The sequence below is a fragment of the Pangasianodon hypophthalmus genome, chromosome 19, assembly GCF_027358585.1.
Source record: "Pangasianodon hypophthalmus isolate fPanHyp1 chromosome 19, fPanHyp1.pri, whole genome shotgun sequence".
Lineage (NCBI taxonomy): Eukaryota > Metazoa > Chordata > Actinopteri > Siluriformes > Pangasiidae > Pangasianodon > Pangasianodon hypophthalmus.
In genome coordinates this window covers 8,306,482-8,328,614 of record NC_069728.1, presented here as the reverse complement: position 1 = coordinate 8,328,614, position 22,133 = coordinate 8,306,482, and the positions used below count along the sequence as shown (strand labels likewise).

The 22,133-nt window shown below is 40.3% G+C and overlaps 1 protein-coding gene across 3 annotated transcripts in view; it reads right to left on the bottom strand.

The window, feature by feature from the left end:
* Positions 1-22,133, bottom strand: part of brf1b (BRF1 RNA polymerase III transcription initiation factor subunit b) — a 62,927-nt gene that overhangs the window by 5,743 nt on the left and 35,051 nt on the right. For all 3 annotated transcript variants that reach the window (XR_008305262.1, XM_026944508.3, XM_026944507.3), the window contains 6 exons: positions 16,950-17,011; positions 16,624-16,705; positions 14,434-14,486; positions 13,602-13,870; positions 2,047-2,098; positions 240-414 (listed from right to left, as the gene is read on the bottom strand). Coding sequence is in view for 2 of the 3 variants with exons in the window: in XM_026944508.3 (XP_026800309.1) it covers positions 240-414; positions 2,047-2,098; positions 13,602-13,870; positions 14,434-14,486; positions 16,624-16,705; positions 16,950-17,011 (693 nt within the window). In the remaining variant the exon portion in view is untranslated. The remainder of the gene's footprint in view (positions 1-239; positions 415-2,046; positions 2,099-13,601; positions 13,871-14,433; positions 14,487-16,623; positions 16,706-16,949; positions 17,012-22,133) is intronic.

Here is a 22,133-nt window from a genome sequence, read left to right as displayed (position 1 = left end):
TCTTCCTTAGTACTCACATAATCTACTGATTATACATAGTCAGTTGTTTGTTTTAAATGTATTTATATAATGTAAATCTATTTAAACAATCCACCAACATTGACTTCTATAAATATACTCTACCTTAAATATTTCATTCACTATGGAAATTGAACTGACAACCGTTCTGATCATTAACTGTAGCTTCATCACCCAAACCTGTCTGTTGAGTGATGAACCTGTCTGTTGCTCATACTGACCGTTTCCTCCCATAAGCTTCATAGCACTGACACAGGGCTCTTCCACTTCTTCGTCCTCTTCTTCCTCAGTGGGCTCCTCATATGTCACAGGGCCACTCTCTATGACTGGAGGAGGAGTAGGGGCTGGCGGAGTCTCAGGGGTCACTGGCGGCAGCATCACAGCACTGGGCACAATCTAAATATTACAGGAGAGAGAATAGCTTATGTTGATTTTTTGATAAGTTTGTATTGACCTTCAACAAACCTTGCATTAATCAATAAAAGGCTGAGGCCAATTTCATTCAACGCTCTGCAAAAACATCCACTAAAATCAATGACAGGGAGCAAGGTAGCAATAAAGTGTATAAAATAAACAAATGGGAAAACTGGATCTCTGCCAATTATGCAGTATATATGTATTCAGTATTGACTACTTCAATATCCATAAGGAACAGTAGAAAAAAATACAGAGACAGGGTGGGAGGAAAAACAGAGAAAGTTATATAAAGAAAAAAAAGGATTTGTGAGAGAGAAATCACCACCTGGGGATGCAAGAGGCCTAATTAATTATCATGTTGTAGAAAAGTAAAGATGAATATGGAAGTATAAGCTAATTATAGCTGGCATATATGGTATGAGGGTCCTCTCTAGGCAGTCTCTCTGTAGGACTGGTAGCAGCAGCAGCAGGGTTCCTCTGATAGTGAGAGGGAAAAACTGTGCACAGCTTCAGAAGCAGCCCCTCTGCTGGCCTCAAAGAGAGCCTGACGCTCTGCCATGGGTCAGACCCCCAACTGAGTTAACCCTGACTTGGATCAATCAAATAGAGAAGCTTGGCAGCTATAGAATCTCTGGGACTCATTAAATCTAACATGAAAAGAATGTGCATGGCAAATAATCTAGGTGAATAAGTTAGAGACTAACATTAAACAAATGTGAAACTATAAACTTTGCACTATATGTAGTCCTGAGCAGAAGGTCTCTGGTCGTCTTGCAACATGGCCACGAAGGCATGACATTTGCTCCCACTGTGTACAAGCATATCACTGTGACAAAGTTGACATGACAACTTCAGGAAACACAGTAATAAATATCTTTAAGAGCTTCTCATAGTGAGTCACACTGCATTTACATTTCCCCCCCTAGACCTTTCCTTGGGTTGGAGAGAGCAGTCAGATAAATGCTCATGATTGTTTGTTGATGGTGACTCCTTTCCGATTCCCTCACAGGAACACATGCGGTTATGTAACACCAATTCACTTTGCTGTCTCTCTTCCGCCAATCAGAGCAGCCACTCCACAGCAACCAGGACAGGACCAGGAGGTTGCCTAGCGACGGCCCAGTTGACCCCCGCCAGCAATCTGTGTGTGTGTGTGTGTGTGTGCTCTCTCTCTATGCCTGCACATACCTCTCCCCTTTTCTCTCTTTTATTCTATCTCTCTCACAGCACAGCATCAGATTTAAATACAGGTTAAGCAGATCCTAATCTGAGCATGCTCAGATGCACTAAAAGTCACAGAGCAAAACAGCAAATCAATCAAACAATCAAACCATAACAGCAGATCCTGGCTTCAGAATAAATATGAATTCCACATAAAGTGCCACATGATTACTGAGAAAGATGTAGAACAGGACTCACATAGAGCTATAGGTATTGGTTATCATTTTAATTCACTGATGAGCTGCTAAATTAAAATAAACTGCCTCTATAACCAAACATAGCACATATCTTTGTAAACTAATTTAGAATTTAGTATTTGTTTTGTAACGTATAGTGAAATATTGCTGATTAAACCTCACGTCTGTGCTATCAGTCTGAATAGCTCCTCACCTGTGTAGCTGCTCTTTTCTTCTTGGGATTTGAAGATATAAGGGGGCGGAGCCTGAAAAAGTGCAAAGATAAAACTTATTATTAAAACGTTCTTATAGAGTGAAATTTGCATCTACAGGGTTAAATCGGATTCAGTTTAAAACCACACTGCTGTGGTACATCCACTCTGTCACAGATAGAAGTACGTATTTCAATCACATAACTTGCAGCTGCACACACATTTTGCAAAGAGATAATTTTAGCACTGGAACTGTGAAACATCCCACGGAAACAGATAACCCCGGCAGACACTTCCAGATTCCGTCCCACTTCGGACCGAATGCATGAAATAACCACAGCGGCAGTGGATTCAGTTTCTCATCACCGGCTGTGCATTCCTCTTCAAAACTAAGTTAAGCATTCCGTCTCATCCCTTGCCTCCTCCTGCACTGCAGATTATTCAAGCCTAGCACTTTGTTAAGCCCAAGAGCTGCACCACTGGGTGAAAAGACACCCCCTGGCACTGATGAAATACTTAGCTTACTTCTGCCACGAATCGGATTCCAACATCAAACATCTTGCTCTATTTAAGGCTAATATTAAAGAGACTGTTATAAAAAGTTAATTAGACTTGAGGGAGAAGGGAAGCAGGAAATGACGGAATGATCTGGAGAAAATGACCTTGATGTGTGCCTGTGCTGCTCCTGTGTGTGCAGAGACAGAGAGATCTTGAGAGGCTCAGAGGAGAACATACAATTTATGTCTCATTTAGAACAGTCCAAATACATGGAGCCTAAATAGAACTAGTGTAGTATTGTAGAGCAAAACAGTAGTAGTCAGTAGAGCAATTCTGAAAAACTAATTTAATTTAATTTAATTTAATGGAAAGAATCATACTGTGAACTACAAAAAAAATTACAGTTAAATTAAAGAGAATTGTAAAATGCACCAGGACCAATCTAATATATGTTTAAATGTCATGCACAATTAAGAAATACACACCACCATCACACACATGTCCGTTTCACACATTAAACAGTCATTAACTGGGAAGGGGTCAAATGTGAATCGAAGTGAGAACTGAACTCTTGCAATGTGGCAATCAGCTGCACTTTGACCTAATACCAGTTTCTGGGAAATTCTATGATGTGTTCCTGGGAAAAGAATGGCATATTGGTAACTAGTTATCCTATGACACACTGATACATTTTAATACAACTGATTTAAATCATTAGCTTGTAGCAAGAGAAGGAGCATAAGCCTAAAGTCAACAATGAAGAAACAGGTAGAACTTGAGGCCAGTGTTGTTGACGGGGATGCCTCTGCCGCCATCAAGTCTCATCCTTCAGGTTACTAATTTGTATTCCTGAAATACCCTAAAAATGGAAAATAGGAAATATATATTTCAGACATTTGACCTTGCTGTGTCACTGACCCTGTTTGGGTCAATTCCAAACGCTAACCAGTTCATCTGCTGGTTACAATGATAATACCATATAACTCATACAACAATCAAGCACTTGTTCTTGAGATATCACACTAATGACAATCTCGGACGGATGGACAGATGGATGGACAGACAACCCGAAAACACAATGCCTCCACTCCCTAGTGGTGGAGAAATACATACAGGAGAAATGTCAGGACAAAATTGGTTGGCAAATGAATGGCACAGTACACAATGCAGTAATTTATGAGTCGATTACCTGCAGACTCATAGCGCATGGTGTAATTATAGAAAAAAGACAGAAGATATGCGAGTGTGTTCAAAACATAAAGTCCATTAAAACCATAGTATGCAGGATTTGTTATAGCCAGAATCCTGTGTTATAGGATAACGCAAACCCAAACATTAGCAGTATACCAGTGTTCCTGATGTTGAGAGTGAAAATACAAAATGGCCACATGCCATATCCATCTCTCTTCATTTACTCACATCCCAACAACAGCGTAAGCCTGGGCGGCGACTGGACCTCCTGCTGAGTTCTCCCAGAGGACTTGTGAGAGTGCTTTCCTGGCTGATAAACGCAAGTGCCAGTAATTAATCAGCTTAAGGAGAGGAGGAGGATGACGAGATGCAGACTGAGGGCTTGCTGCTCGCCGAGCAGAGGGGCTTCCATTTCCTTGTGATTCATTAAGCGAGGCAGCTAGCACCAGCCATCTGCCAGACACAAGGCAAGCTAAGTCTGGCCTGCTTTGGCCCAAGCTACTCGGCAAAGTGCTACTGGCGTGTGGAACTCTGGCACTGATCCCTACTGTAATGTTGGCTTTAGGGTTACCCAACACATTACTGCAAAAGTCTCAGACTGAGGCCTCGATCCTCTAGCGGGCTGCGACTAACACAATTACCAGCATGGGAGAGCGACAGCAGGCAGCTGGCCTCTGGGCAGAATGTGGAGAATATCTATCGACTGGTTCTGCACAGAGGGAGTCAGAAGTGTATACAATCTCTTAGCACTGGGCTTGTGAGATAGCCTATGAAGAAGTAAATGGGAGTACCACCCAAATGCACTGGGCATTACAAGGGAGTGGAAAGGCTAAGCGATTGCTTTCAATTATTTTTCTAGTGACCTTCCATTCCATAGAGCAAGGCAGTGAACGAAGAATCGATAACAATCTGACTGAGTTCACAAAATCATAATGGGATCTGAAAAAGCCTGAAATTCAGTGAGAGCATCTGCCAATGCGGTCAAACTCTGATTGGTGTAATTTATCTCATTTTCAAATTCAGTTCTCCAAATACATCTGTGGCTAAATAACTTCATATACAAAGATACCTATTTAATTTGTTAATCTTTCATTCTACCAGAAACTGTCCTGAGATGGAAATCACTTTCAAAGAAGTGCGCTGTCATAAAAAAAGGAAAGGTACATTTTGTTTCCCAAGGTACAGGCAAGGAAAATTCTATCACTTCAAAAGATACAATAGTGGTCCTTAAGGTCCTGTTATGTACCTGAGTGGTGTTCTTCTAGAATTACATTCCTCTTAAGAAAACACATAAAAGATGCAACACCAGTGATTGCACCTTAAACCTCTAGTGTAGTAGTGCCTTCTTTGTACACCTTGAACATATGTACACCTTTGCCAAATCACTTTATGTCAACCTGCTGCTTCATGTATGGCAGTATATTGTGAAGACTATGACAGCACATTATGAAAAAGGACAGACAGCTTTGAGCACAGATAACGCTGAAACACATTAGATAGCCAGAATTACATTCAGAACGACAATGATGCATAGGCATGGCTGGGCAGCTCAGGAAAAAATAAAAAAAGAACAACCCGGTATTCAGCAAATGTTCTTTTATGTGCTTAATGGAGCGAGACCGCAGAAGCAAGATGTTTGCACTGGGAGCATAATGCGACCGTAATTCTTGAGAAATGAAAAAGTGAGTGTGTTGTGTTTAAATGGCATCTGACATTGGGGTGAGGCTCTAAATGTGACTACTGAACTCTGACCCTTCACCGTACACGCTTTCTATTGTTGTGGTTTTTATTTTCTTGTGCCGGCAGGGTTTGGCTGGGGCTGAGCACATCCGCATGTGAGCTCCCAGAATCCCTGTGGGCTGGCAACTCACACAAAACAGAGCCAACCAGAAGTGACATCCCATATAGCATCCTTTGCCAGCTCCCATGTGGAGGCCTGCTATGTGTTTTTTTTTTTTTTGCCAGTGTGGATGCATTAACAACATTTGAGGTAGGTGTCAATGACAGTGGAGTGTGAAGGACACCTTGGCAAATCAGAGTTTGCCAGAATGTTCTTGTGAAGCATGCAAAGGTCATGCTAAAGGAAAACCTTGTTTAATTCAAACAACGAACACAAAGTCTTGCATTGCACTTTTATGTAGTATTATATTCCTTAGATAATTAGCAGGTCAACATTGATTTAAGTTCAAAGACAGTCTCTACAATAGGGAGAGGGTTAAATCAATTTTTCACATGAAAGACCTGAAAGATCTGATGGATTATCTTTGCTCAAAGTCAGTGAGAATTCCACATGGATCAGCTAAACACTCCATGTTATCCCATGTAATGCCAGGAAAGCCCCACACTAAAAACATCATGCAGCATCTGGTAATTGTTCTCCTATTATTCAAACTATAAGACATCAAATGCAACCTAAAAAAATCCAAACTATAATAAATAAAATGTGAGCAAAAAAAAAACATCTTCACCAATGGCAAATTACAGTGACCATATTGAGAGCATATTCACAAAAGGAATATTTTCATTTTGTGTGTCTGGTCCATGACTTAGTCTGTGTTGCATCGGGACAGCCACAGAGAGTGCAGAACGCTTGCTTGCTGGGCCGCCTTGGTGAGGGGGGCACCATCCTGATGCCAGGCTGCCTGCCTGCTCCCACCTCAAGACAGATGGCAGATAAGCTGGCTAATGGGGTGAATTCACGCAAGATAAATTTATCCACTTAACAATCAATCCCCATGTTGCCATATCATCAATAATTTTCCACACGGCGACAGATACAGCAAGACACAGCGAGAGATAGGAAAATGACAACGAAATAAACACAATAAGGAATTATTTAGTAGTTTTGTATACAACCATCTTACAGAATATAGACCTACAAATGAGTGGGCTCCTACATGAGTGCACTGTTTGTAGTCAGCTGAATATTTTTTCCATGCAGCAAACAAAGTTTAATTGATGTTCAATGTAAATTAAATATTAACGTCCTTCTCCTTCCACTATGCCAGTCTTGAGTCACATTAAGCACAAAGCAGACATTAATATTTCAGTCACTCAGCCAACTTTGTAGTAATATAGGAGTTTAGGGTCATTGTAGAGGGGAGTTAAGATTCAAGATGAAACTCTTTTAAACTTTTGGGCTTTGTAGGTAGACAAACACTTTTAAGTGGCTCTCGCCATAAGCTCATAAAGCTTGGCACAGCTGCAGAGGTTTTTGTGGATGAGCTCTGTACCCCTGCAGGGCCCATTTTGCCCGTCAGTCAATAAGGCATGTCAATGAAATCTGACAGGGGGAAGTGATAATTCTGTTGATCCAATGCTGCTTGTTAGCTGAGACTGCATGAATACAGAATGGGGCTAAATGCAGACTGAAGGAGACTCAATAGCAGATCATAATTCATTAAACAGGAAAATGTTTATGCAATAGTAGGGGACCATTCTGAAAGGTGAGGCTTCAACTGCTTCTATCAAGTAAATGACTAGGCTCGAACACCAACTGATAAGGATGTATTAAACCATGTATGCTATCTAACCGTGTGTTGCTCTAATCACTCTACCTTGATTGGCAGTATTTGTTGCTACCTTCAGTTTACTGCTGGTTGCCATGGTTTCCCTGCTAGCAACTAGCTATTTCCACAAAGCCAAACAAACACCATAGCTAGCCATAAAATATATGCTAAACATCCCATTTGACCACAATTCAGATCTAATGTATTCCCATTAAAAATATATTAGAATTGTAGTAATGGGTAAATACTTGTGTATACATCATTTTCACGCAGTGCATCACCATCTACCAGTGTTAAAATAAGCCGAAAACAATGCATTTCACAATTTCTGCTATTTACTTAACAGGCTTGAAGTGTTCAACATACCAAAAGACAACACTGAATATCAACAGCATATCTAGCACTTTTCAAACCCCCAAGCAGCTTCGAGAATATCACCAGCTGCAAGTAGGAACGAATATATCAAACTAAAATATACAAAGGTTCACAGGTTCGAAGGTGGGAGTTGGTGAGGTGTCATATCACCCTTTTTTCACTCCCACTGGTCAAATCACTCTGCTTTTCACATCCATAAAGTTAAAAATCTTTTTGTATTCCATCCCCTCCTACTTCACATTGTGATAAATGCTTGGCCTCCCGTGGCTGCAGCTCACCAAATCTTATTACAAATGAATGCTTTCTGGTGGCATTGTCACGTCACTGCTGGTGTGAATGCAAGTAATAATAACACATCAAACATATCTGACTGAGCATTTCAGAAGAACCCAGCAGAGACCAGTAATGCTATGTTTTGCATGCTGCAGGAAGGATCTTTCAGATAAGCAGAGCAGGATATAATGGAATTCCCATGAGCCCCTGCTCAGGACACACCCATGTGATGTATGAGATATAGCAAACAAGCACAGCCATCATATCTTTCCCACAACAAGAGTTGTCTAGCTTGAAAAACATAATAAAGGTCAATCATGAGTAAGTCAGAGGTACAGTTCTTTGCAGTGTGGAAGTAGTATGACTGGATGAGACAGTCTTCAGACAGAGATCACTGATCACGCTCTCACCGCACACACATAGAGAACGGGATGGGAGGTTAAAGCACCTAATGCAGACCAAAGAATGCTCGCTTACATAGCATGAAGTCATTAAACATTCAGCTCGCACCCTCAGTTTCAGTGCGATGAACTAGATACTGGAAGGATGCATACATTAAGAATTGGGTGAGTTCCACACCTCCTGGTGTCAAGACAGCTTATCATACGTCCTGCAGACCACTGAGGAAACCCCCCCAGGGTCTGGAGGCTGAAGGGGAGAGGCAGAGAGGGAAGAAGTGATTATCCTCCTGCTATCTTCCTCTCCAGTGGTTCAGCAGGAAGGAAGTACGGGGGGTTGTCCTCCACTATTTTGACTGTGCTTGGCTCATACCTCTGCAAACTCAATTTTCTCACAGGATGCCTTCTGTGTGAAATCGGCAGACTGTGACCCTATGATGGCGACTTCACCATACTGGCATGGACATAATGAAGTAAGGCATGGCTTAGAGCAAGATATATACTTGTGGAATATTTTAAAATAATAACTACAACTGTTTCTAAACTTACCAGCATTTCAATCATCTTCAGTAACTTCTGCATCCTGGTTATGGTCGTAGTAAATCCAGAGCCTAACCCGGGAACACTCGGCACAATGTGGGAATACACCCTGGCACCACTGCCATCACAGGGCAAATTTCATTAACCTAGGCTATTTATTCAATTTCCTTCCATTTTCTGCTGGGACAGCATCCAAAATGCTCCCAGATTAATCAAAGTTTACATTTATATTTTACATGCGCTAAACAAAGTGCATTATTTTTTCTTGAGTTCTGTTTGTGCCTGCTTCATGGGAGTGGTCTCTAGCAAAAACTCTACAAATTCAATATTAATGGCATATTTTGCAATGTATGCCCATAATCTAAAGAGCACACAGGGTATATTTCAGGCTGTAAACTAATGCAGTAATGTACGCTCTAGTGTTGGTTAAAATCCAAATTTAGTGAAAGGTCTACCTGCCACAGAGCATACATGTGAAAACTGCATTGGATTTATAAACTTTACGTGATCATATACAGTGATAATGCATATTTAGAATACTCCAATGGTCAGTACAGACTGCTGGTTATAATTATTAAACCAGTTACACTTGACTTTACACTTGACTAAACTGACAAACTTCACTGCTCGTACGATTTGCCCTTGAATCAAATCATAGTACCAATCTATGTTGTATATAATAGCTAAGATGCATATTTTCAATGACATTACTCAGATTTGGATAATGTGCAGTGTGACACAAACCAAACCTTCTAAGTAGACGTTGTGAGTATAGACTGCCTAATCTTACACACAGTGATTCATAGAGGCATTGTTAAATGTGTAAAAAAAATTAATCCATGTGCTATCTTTCACTCTTTGAAGCATGATAATTAACTGTGTTGCTGGATGCTCAGGAATATATGTGCAGAAGATCTGTACAAAAGTTGGATCCTGAGAAATTTGGCCCCTGAAAATGGAGTCACCTACCAAAACAGGCTGAGAATCGCTGCTCCTCAATCACTCACTGACACACATACACTCACAAGCGTGTACTGTGGAGGCTGTTAAAACCACCCTGCCTTCAAGTGAACAAAACAGTGTGGGGGAGTAAATATGCCCTAAACTGATCACACAAAGAATCTGACATTGTGCAGGGTGGCTGTAAAGGAAGTACCAATTTTCTCTTCGTGTGTGACTGTGCAGCTTGGTAACAGCTCTCGCTGTCATCGTGATGCCCTTTGTTGCATCTGGTCAGAACGACAACGAAACCCAAAGAGCAAGAGAGTAGAGAGGATCTTTCTTGCCACCTCCGCTCATGTCAGCGAGCGTACAGATTCTTGATGCCACCAGGAGACATAAGCCTCCATTAACAGACAAGGTCTAGTCTGGCTTAGTGGAGAAGAGAGTGGGAGAGGGCTCCTGCTGAGACAGCTTGAGCAATGTGAAATGTGACTGACTCAACCTCCCTCAGCACCTAAAGAGCAGATGGAAAAGCAAGGCGAGAAAGCTCAAAGGGTTTACAAGATGGCCTTTTGGTGCTACAGCGCTAACTGTTCACCATGCACCTAACCTGCTGCTGAACTGATCCATTTAATCTCTGCTGAGCAGAGGAGGAATATGTACTTTAAATTGAATCACAAAAGTGGAATCAAAATAATGATTATAAATGAAAGCTTGGGGATCCCAGCTAGCATTACTGAAATAAATCTTTCTGGTCCTCATTAGCCAGAATTTATTGTTTCAGTGTAATTCACTTAGTCACTGCTAATTCATTTAGGGGCTTGTGAAGTTGCTTATATGTTGCTTTCATTACTTGATAAGCTTGTTGGCAATGGGGTCATCAGTTACCATAGAACACAATTTCAATCTACATGTTTAAGTTCCCCAGAGAAAACTGCTTACAAAAACTGCAACATCCAGCTGTTATAAGGGATGTAGTTCCCATCAGCAGGAAGTGGCTCCCTGACTCCTACCACCATGCATCCTCCAGACTAACAGACCACAGCCCACTGATAAATTACATCCCTAAACAATAGAAGGCTCCACGTTGTGAAATCTGGTCTAAAGCCTTTTGGGTCAGAGGCGAGGCATGAAATGACCCAGAGAATAAAGCCTGACCAGTGGTCATGACCACAAAATGAAGTCTAGCTAGTAAAACTGTTGGATAAAATTCCACGATTCCCTTTATGCTCTATTTGTGCCTCTTCATCTTTGTAATCCATGCTAATCCATGGACTTCTCCCTGTCTCTTGCAATAGGAATTTTCTTGTGTATCATCCCTTTCATGCTGGTGAGCATGGCTGCAGAAGCTTTGTCAAGGGGAGGGCAAAGCCTTCTGAGACATAATCTGTCACACTCTCAATGTGTCTTAGAGGCCACACTGTCTCTGGCTCAACATGACCAGACTATAAGAAAACCCAGCACCCTTTCTGCTCTGGTTACTAGGGGAGTTGCTTCAGGGATTTGGTGACATGGAGCTCCACCACTATCAACCATGTGGCATGCTCCACTACTGGTTGCTTGGAAATGATGTCTGAGTTTAATGGCTGAAAGCTCTGTTCTGAATCTGCTGCTGTGGGGGATGAGTAGCCAAACCCATAATGCAGGATGAGCAATGCTGGATGAAAAGCTAGAGCTGACTGGAAACAATGACATTAGCTGTGGTAAATGTTGCATTTCCACTGGGAATAAGAAGCCTCTGTAACAGTCTGTGAAATGCATCAGGCTAACTCTGTTCTTGGAGCATTTGGAACTATGTCTGGCAACATCAATGTGACGTTAATGTGATGCAAAGCTTACTTAACACCCCTTGTCAAAAAACAAACACACGTACATCAACTCTTACCTTTATTTTCTAACCTTAGGCTAATATATCCAAATCTCAAGCCATGCTGTCATTAGGCAAGAAAGTCCCAGAGATATAGTAGAGTTCTGTTTTTAAAATTCTCAGCTATCTAACATGGCAAAATTTGGCTATGATTTAAAAGCAGGAGGAGATACTGTAACATGAAGATCAGACAAGCATCACATAGTACTCTGGGAGGAGACATGTCTGGATGCGTTGTCAGTCTCTTTGAGTTATGTGCATAGAGGATCCATAAGCAGGTCCTCCTGCCTCAACAAGTTCAGATTTGCACTTCAAAAGCTGAACTCTGTGAGAACTAAAGACTCAGAACCTTTAACAACATGCAGTAGTGCATACAGGGAGGGATGAAAGACAAAAAAGAGAGCAAAAGAAAGGTACTGTATGGCATTTATGCCATACTGTTCCAGTAGAAGTGTTTTTCCATCTCTGTTAGTATGGAGGTCATGCAGTGGGCTTGGTTTTGCAGCCTCTGTAGGAGGCTGGCACTGTGTGTGTGTGTGTGTGTGTGTGTGTGTGGGTGATGGATGGTGGAGTTGAAACAGTGTGTCTGCTTTCTTGGGTACACTAACAGAGAGGTGTGGGGTCATTCAGTTTAAGGAACCGTGTAAGGAACGGCTTGTATATACAAAAACAGATTTTGTCTCCCTGCTCTTAGTCTGCAGAGTAAATATGCAAAATAAATACACAGAGGTTAAGAAATGTATTGCATTAACATGAAGTTGATGCAAATGAGATCCTTCAGTGTGAGTGAGTGGCAGATATCAAGCAATAGTTTTTAGTTCTTTCAACACTTAATTCTTGCACAGGCAAAAGTGAAGAAAATATTTGTGTGTTTTGTCAATAAACCATGGCTAAGTTTGACTGGTATAAGAAATTAAGGTACCAAGGCCAAATTGTCCTCCCACAACAGCTCATTAAATGATTTCCCATGCTCCAGCAGGAGGGAAACGAAACGAAACGAAACATTTTCTCTCAACCAAACCTGTAACTAAATTAGAGTTTATTGTCAAATTTGTTACACGTGCCATCCGTGACATAATTTAATACCTTTTAATAAGCCTTAGCCAGTTAGTGGCAGGGGGGCTAAAGTGATTTTTGCATTACATCTATTTTTAATAGCAAAACTGTTTTTGTTCTGGACAAAAAAAATTATTAAAACCTCAAAGCTAATTTCAGCTGTTGAAAACTATTACTTTGCTGCCTAAACCCCTGACAAAAAAAAGGCTATGTTGATAATGTTACGGCTCAAGGATATTTGAAGGAAGCACATAAAGGAGTCTACAGCCTTTATTCTACATATTGTTTATTGTATGTGACCAGAAAATGTAGAGCAGAATGATCATTTAATTGCTTTTGCTAAGTCTGAAATAAAAGACCTCCACTGCAGTTCATATTTCTGAGTCTTCTTGACAAAAATGAAATTAGTAAATATTATTTATGAAACAAATCTAGGAGGAGAAATCACACAACGAGAACCCTCAGTGAAACTCTGTCTGGCACAGATTCATTACTTTTCTTACAGAGATATATGGAGCCCTAGATGACTATTAATTGGGGAAGGGGTGAGCTCAGAGAAAGCAGCGCAGGGTGCCAGGTGACAGCAAACAGAAAAGACTGGCACAGAATTGATGACGAGGTCTCTCCTGGTGGAAATGACTCTGAAGGTCAGCCAAAGCAAGACAAATTTATATAGACGGACAAGGAAAAAGTACTCTATCAAGGACAGCGAGAACCTTTCGATCTTGCCTTTTGTCAGAGATACAAAAGAAGTATTTCAACACAATAAAAGCTGCATTACTATAGAAAGGCAGGTGTAGACAATTGTGGGCAAGCTCCTTCAGTGCAAATGAACCCATTATTACATAAAACAGCAATCACTAAACAGCTCACACTGTTGAAAGGAATCTCTTTTTGTTAATTCTCACCTTTTCCCCATGAGGCTTGCAGGCTTGGCCAGACCCAGATTGCTCTTGTTGGGCTGTTTCTTGCGGCGGGTGAGCTTCTTACGTCCAGGGACAATACCAGACTCTTCCTCTGTCTTATGTGCAGGGCTGCTGCTGCCTTTGCTGTTCAGGTCTCGCAGTACATCATAATTAATTTTGCTTGAAATCTTCTTCTGTTCCAGCATCTTCTCTATTGCCTCTCCTGCAGTGCTGGCCCGAATGGGCTCTCGCCTTTTGGATGTTTTTTTGGGCTGCACAGTCACAAAGAGAGAGAATTAGACAAACTGGAAGGACAAAGCTCTGAAATGGAAAATACATAAAGAATCAGTACTGATAAGCTTCTCTGCACTGCAGACAATCCTCCAACTTACTGAAACAGGAACAGATTTATGTCACACCTTTGCAGTGCCTAGATAAGGCTCTAAGGTTAAACATATATTTATTCACGGAAATTAACTGCACACTGCCTCTGTTTGGGCCAGCAGAAAATTCTGTAAACCCCACAGATATCAACACGCAGCCTGTAAAAATGACTCAGCTCCTATTATCAGGAGTGATCTCCAAAGCCAGAGTTTATGTTTCAGAGTGGAGCAAATCCCAGCATGACAGCCTTGTCTTCTGTACGTGCTATGTGGACCAGGTCCTCAGCATCTTATTAGAGGTCCAGCGGTGCAGATGTCAACATAAAGAAGTTAACTGCACACAGCACAGTGTGTGGATCCCAGGGACAGGGATGTGTTTGAGGACACTAGCGCAAGAGCAGGGCAAGGGCCAGGACTCCAGGTTAGTGTTGTCACAAACATGATACACTCACCTTCTCCTTATAGATCCCTTGCTCTTTCTCCTTAGCTATCCTCTCTTCTTTTTCTGAAAAGACCAGAACAAATATAATTCAGAGGATTTGTTGGATGCAGATGTTGGGGTAAATACAGCAAAGACTAGCTAATAAAAGAATCAGGGAAAAATACATAATAGTGTTGGATGATATGACACTATAAAATACAGTGGATACTGTAATAAATTAAGTCTTCATATGCTTTACACGAGATATCAGGTTTCTGTAACACTAACCATAACACTAACCAACTAAACTCATAGTTACTATGCGCTACATAGTAGCTGATTGAACATTAAAATCTATTTTAATGTTAAAAATCTATTTCTTTTCCCATTTTAAATTGGTTATTAAGTAGACATTAAATAAAAGTAAAGTTGATGGTTTTTTATTTATTTATTTTTTCTTTTGCAGCACTAGTCTATATTGTGTATTATAAAACAGTTAGTTCTGGGTCACCAATTTGATTGGTTGAGCAGCATTCCAAGTACATATATATATATATATATATATGTTCAGAACTGTTGGCACCCTTAATAAAGATGGGTAAAAAGGGTTATAAAAATGTCTAATTAATTATATAAAATAAAATCTCACAATGAAAATATGAGAGAAATCTAACCTTTAATATAAGTGCATTTATTCTAAGCAAATTAAAAACCTTTAAAGAATTAAATATGCTCTTAAAAAACCATATCTGTCACAATTATTGGCACCACTGTGTACTTCATGCAACCTCCCTTTTCCAACATAACTGAATTTTCTCCTGTAATGCTGGATGAGATCAGAGAATACAAAGCAAAGAATCTGATACCACTCAATCTCTCTAGATCCTCTGAGGTCATAAGTCCACCCATCTAGACTCTCCTTTTCAGCACACTCCACAAGTTTTCAATGGGGTTTAGGTCAGGAGACAGGGACAGCCATGTCAAAAGCTTGATTCTGTGATCAATAACCATTTTTTTTAATAGGATCATGTTTAGGATCACCTTTTCTGTACAACTATCCTTAATTTTGTTGTAAACAAGGTTTTTCTGACCATAAAACTCAGTTTGAGTCAAAGTTCCAGTAGCATGCTGCAAACTCCAGGTGTTTATGTTGTGGTTAGATAAAAGAGCACGCTTTTCCAATAGATTGTTGACATGTCTAATTCCAGGCTTGGTGACCCCCATAATGCTACCGTCTTCTGTAAATCTTCAACTGTGATCCTTGGAGAAAGTTTTTGCCTCCCTAACCATCCTTCTCACTGTGTGGGGGGGCAAAATAGACTTGTGTCCTCTTCCATGTCGGTTCATTATAGGTCCAGTTGTTTTGAACTTCTTAATTAATCAGTGGATAGGAACAGTTTCAGGCATGTAGACATTTTTATAGCCATTGAATTATGTATGAAGGTCAACACACTTTTGGGTCATTTCATTTGTATATTCTCTAATCGTCCCCATGCTGATGAATGACTAAGGGAATTTGGCCTCTGTGTCAAATCATAGTTATACGCCAGTGAAACAGGATATCATGGTTTTAAGACTTAAGAGTCCCTAAACATTCAGGTGAACTTAAAGCAATAAATTATAAATGGGAACATGCTTCAGTTATGTTCATAGGAATTTCTAGGGGTGTCAGTATTTGTGATACATTTTCTGTTACACGTTAGATTTTTAATGCAGTTTTTTTTTTTATATAATGAATTCACTTCAATTAATTATTAGAATTCTATGACTATCGTTATCAAGGGTGCCAATAATTCTGGATCTGGTTGTATTTTTCTAATATGCAAACTAGCACTATAGACTAGCACTAGGCTTGAAAGCAGGTAAAAATCAATAATGGCATAAAAAGGCTTCATGCTATACCTACATGACGTAACAAATTGATGTAACAAATTGAACTTAAGCATAATGAAGCATGCTTTATCTCAGATTTATTCATATTTGAATACTTGAGGAAGGTAAATATCCTGAAATTTGATTTGAAATTCGCTCACAGGTACTAACTCACTTTACCAAATGGTTTTTTAAAGCAAAAAAAATCCCTTCACTTCATTAAGCTCTATTTTTATCCCAGACGCTCCCCTTCTCAGGGCTTCGCACCTGCTGGGTTGATAGCCATCTGTACTGCGAGAACCAAGTGTGTGTTAATGAGAGTGTTAAGCTCATCTCTCTGTTCCCTTACCTTTCTGCTCCCTTAGATACTCCTCATTTTGCTTCATCCACAGCTCTGTCTTAGCCTGCACCTCCTTCTCATTGAGAATGTACTGCACAGGGGGAGAGCAGTGTTGATAAGGGGTAATGCTACACATCAAGACTGCAAGATCTCAAATCGTTCTTTAATGAGCTGATTAACCCGCGGAGGGTTCAGGCAAGCAGGTTTGTGAACATGCATTACAGCATCACCACCTAACAGGCTGTAGGAGCTTAGAGATAGGAGTGGCATTAGGGATGTTTCATGTAATACTGAGAACATCTCTTTCATCTTTCATATCTTCATAAGACACGAACCTTTTCGATCTCATCCTCGTCGATGCCTTCCAGATCAAGTTCGCCATTATCTGACTTGTCCTCTGCAGACACAGAAAGAAAAAAGGCATATATATATATATATATATATATATATATTAGTTAACGCCCTAAAGAAACATGAGCTGATATATTATTCTACTTAATTTACAGTTTTATAATTAGTATCCCTAAGAATGATGTATTTCATCACGACCATGTCCCACATTTTCTCCACAATTTGGTCACCTGCCCATTTCCACCCACTGACCAGCTCTCCCCTATCATACTACTGCCACCAACCAGGAAGGGTGAAGGCTAACATGTGCTTCCTCTGGGACACAGCAAGCCAGCCAAGCGCATCTTTTCTATAGAATGCCATTTTAGTCAAAATTAAATAAATATGACTATGATATAAATAATAAAATGAGTAAATGCAACAATAAATATATAAATGAGTCAACATATTAAATAATACTGACCTCATTATTATAAGATATTATTTCATCATACTCATTTTCACAATAACATTGTCACATTACACAGATCGTTAATTAATATTAGCAGGTTTTATTTCAAAATTCCCTTCATCAAAAGACTACTTTCACGTCATAATGAGACTTTGCCATGGTATAAGGGGAACAAAACACTTTGGGACATTCTGTTATTGGAAAATAATCTTCACGGTGGTTATAGACATGTGCTTCATGTTGGGCCACATCACACCACCATGACGTTGATTATTTTCCTTTAACAGCACATTCTGTCTTGTTTCATTCCTTACTTTAAACTGTAAACTGCTGTTTTAATTACTACATATGAGTAACAGCTTTTTATATATTTGTTTTAGTTTCACCTTTCTAATAATAAACCTGTGACTTTGGAATATACCTCGGGTGAATTGGGTTTAGCAAGAGGTTAGCTGACTGTCAATTTATGTTAACCGAGCATAAAGAGGACAGAACATGGGCTAACCATAATCCACTGACGCAGTAGCGACTTTACCCTTTTGGAAGGCACAAGTGAAAGGTGTCACTGGGCAGATGGCAGATGACATTTATAAAAAGCAGGCAGTGGCTGTTTATCTGGTCTTCTGGGCAAGCTTTTCCATTAACCCACAAATGCCCTGGAGCATGATTTAGTGATTATCACCAGGCCACACTAGGAGGGAGATAATTCAGCCTAGTACCTAATTTTTAAATGAAACAGAATCATCTGCCTGCTTGACTGGAGGCCGGGGAGACAACAAAGGGGGGGAAGTCACAGAATTCCAGTCCTAATTAGACTTCCATTTCATTAAGGAGTAGCGTCACTTATGTGCAGCTCTGTCAATAACACATGCCCCTGCCATCTCTGCTCAGTAATTACCCGTAATAGGCAAAAATGAGGAAAAAAAGCAATATCAAAGGATTTCGTATAGTCTTCCAACTTTTTTTTCAAAATTGTCGAAACTGTAAGCTGTATTTATATCTATGCTCTTTGTACACATTTAGGCAAATAGAAAACTACTCTGTACTGCAAAATGATAGAATATCGCGACCTATTCAGAGCACACACCTGTCTGTTGCTACAAACACAGTTAGCATTTACAGTGAGGGATGCGTTCATTTCAGTACAAAGGGGGTGAAGAAACAGAAAAAGAAATCACAAAACACACTGCCGAGCAAGCAAACAAAAATACTGGCTCTCAAAATTAGGGATGCAATGATCCTATTACTTATCATCTTACCAGCTGAAAAACATTGCCTTTGTCTGTGGTTTCATATAAACAACAAGCTTGCAATGTAATGCATCTGAATTACCAGAATGTTCTCGTTAGCTAATTTTAGATTACCAATATAATGGTTTATGTTTAATTTATTGAGGAAGCCAAAAATCAATGATCCCTGAACGATCACAGTGAATTGCATAGCCCTATCGGACGCTGATCCAATATCAAGTCAGCATCGGTCAGACACTAACCGTATGTAATTAAATTGGTGCACCCGTACTTAAAATACACCAGTGCATTTACAACAAGTATCCTATTGTGAATATCACTACTACAAATTAATCATATTGAATATTTTTGCTACCTGCATGTGGAATATGAAAATAATTCCTATAAATATATTTCTACCTAATGTCTAAATACAGATACACAGCTAAACTCCAATGCGAAATCTTAAGTTCAGCATAGCGCGGCACATTCAGATTCAGCAGGCAAGTCTTTTGTGACAGAAAAAGCTTCTTCCCTGATAATTAAGAGCGGCAAGAGGAGCATGAGGGGGCCAACCTGCGATATTGCTGTGAATTAGACGAGCCTCTGCAGATCAGGATCTCCGCAGATGTTCATTATCCAAACTGAGTGGTGCTTTCACCATGACCGACACCACACACACACACACACACACACACACACACACACACACACACACATACACAAGAACTCAAAAAGAACAGCTAGACTGAGGAACAACTAGAAGAAAGCAGCAGCTCCAAAGAAGAACTGATTTTACATGTGGGATGAGGAAGGAAATTGGGTCACAGTCTGCCAGACAGCTTACGTTCCCTTTCTTGCTTGTGTGGAGTCGGAGACATTTCAGATTCAGATTGTAAGAGACTAGAGACACAAAAAAATAAAAGCTGTCAAAAGCCTGCCATCGTTCCGTGATAGCAAGCGCACAATGAAAATCTTACAATTATAATAAAAAAGCCTGAAACTGCCAAAGCCCACTATCATGAATAGTTCACTGGAAATCCACCAGTGTCAGTTGAAGGTCCTGCTCTTGTGCAGTACAGCTAAAGCTATCAGTCAATGCAGATCCATTTAACACCACACTGACTGCATACACTTCCACTTTTGTAACATGATAAGCACTGTGCAATGTTATCAGTAGCTACAGCTTCCCTGACACAGTAGAAAGAGTCATTATCAGCTGCTGCTAGACTCTCCCAAGGTCAAAGGGGAGGAACGATTACTGCAATCATATTTTAACAAACAAGATGCTCACTGACCTGTGATGATTCAGTTGATAATTTTGACAGTATTATTCAAACCAGGCGAATAAACCCATTAAATGGGTGGACAAACCAGTAGCCTGGGTTCCTGGGACAAGAAGATGTTGTATCTGGGCTATTAGTTTTTATTTATAGTTTAACAACCAGAAAATGAAAAAAAAACTTACTCCTTATTGGCTTTTGTAAAAGCAAGCTTTCGTTTGGTGTGTATGTTTAAACTTAGTTTGCTTCACGCTGATGTAACATATGTTTAAGTTGTAACTAAAGCGCACACTACTCGCTCTGAATCCCACCTCCTGCTGCACTACACACATCGGTGCCGAGATGCAATTAATTTTGACAGTAGAACAGTTTTCACAGGGATTAATTAGCATGCATGGATGACAGATGGTCTTCTCAGAATTAGGAACATGTGGAAACACTGAAAAAAGCGAGCATAATATTTGGTACAAAGCCGACTTAAAGCTCTCCTGCTATAAGTAACAGTCGCATTCAGAAAGTGGAGACATACTCCAGTAATATCTTTCATGTGAAATGTGAGGACAGAACATGACACCTCATAGCTGAAACGCTGGTCAATGGCTTGCTTTAGCTGATGGCGCAAACACAATGTGCTACATTAAAACACATTTGTTAGAACAAGATAATGATTATATTTTCATTATACGTTATTACATTACATTAGCTACCACTTTTAAGCCTAGTCAGTTTCTAAGCAACCAAAAGATGGAAGTGGGCAGCACACTGGAGCTTTTACTTTCCCAGTTGGACTAGCTAATAAATGTATGAATATTTCTGACAATCTGGCAGTGGCAACCTCACCCAAGCATGGCCTGGTGCATGCACACTGGAGTACGCGATGGGGCTTGCAGTGGCTGTCACATATCAAACTCAGTGGAGCAAATCACAGCAGCTCCTTACAGCAACTGCACAGCCACAGCTGAAAGAATAGAGGGAGGAAAAACAGCACGGAAGCAATTAGGCTTACTTCTGCAGCAGATTAGAGTTAACCAGGGTTGCTCCGTAGGTCTCCATACATAGGGACCTGAAGGTCATCCACAGGCTGAGCAACCTGGCTGAGCAAATGCGATCTGGAGAAATGCAGCCATCATCATAACAAGCAGTGGGAATGGCTGAGCTAGGCTCAGAATCATGTAATTTGTTTTGAGATGTTTTTGCATTGCATGTAATACAGAGTGGCACAAGAAGAGCCAGAAAACTGCTACTTGTAGCTGGGGGATATCTTTAAACAACAGCAAACATGCTGTGCATGATAAGACAGAGAACAATCTCCAAGCTGAAGCCTGAATGCTGGGAATTCAGCAGGTTTTATGGAATACTCTAATATGCCTGTGAACATGAGTTAGCATAATTCAAATTGCATGATTGTCATGTGAATCGTTATGCAAATAAATAGATAAGTTTGATGCAAAATGGCACGGAGACGAACTAGCACTGAAAACACGCTAAAGTCATTTAGGGTAATCGCTGCTGATGAAACATAAAAATTAGTCTACTCAGAAAGACAATATTTATAGAGCTGGCTGCTAAAGACATAAAACAGTGATAGAGTATTACAAACACAGGAAAAATCTCAGACTCATATATACATGGATCATGTTGTCTACAGTTAAAGCTAAGGCTTAGCTGTATTCATACACGTTCATACCCACACAGGGAAAGTGTGAGTGCAGTATGGTAGTACAACCTCCCAAACCTCTTTCCAACCTCGCCGCTTGTTCCCACTGTTTGTGCCGAAGAGCCAAAGGGGTATACGAGATAAAATATGTGTAAATGTCACGGCTCAGCTATTGCGTACTGTTTATTAGAATTCATCCTCGAGAAAAGGCAACGCTTTCACACATACTCAGAAAACACACGCACACACACCAGTGTGCCATACAGTGCGCCAGCAGCACACTCTATGCCTATTACTCTGAGGAACTATTAACATCCACGCAGCTTTTTTACAACACTTCTCTGCTGTAGCAGAAATCTGGTGGCTAACACATTTTCATATCTGTCAATTATTCTAGCATGTCTAGCACCATTGGCTGCTGAAACAGGCAAATTTGACACAGCTGTAGGAAAAAAAAACTTTGTGGGTGCATATTCTGCCCAGCCCTACAGATATTCAAGAGTGTTAAATATGCACGGTGATGGAAATTATGGATACTGGTGAGATCT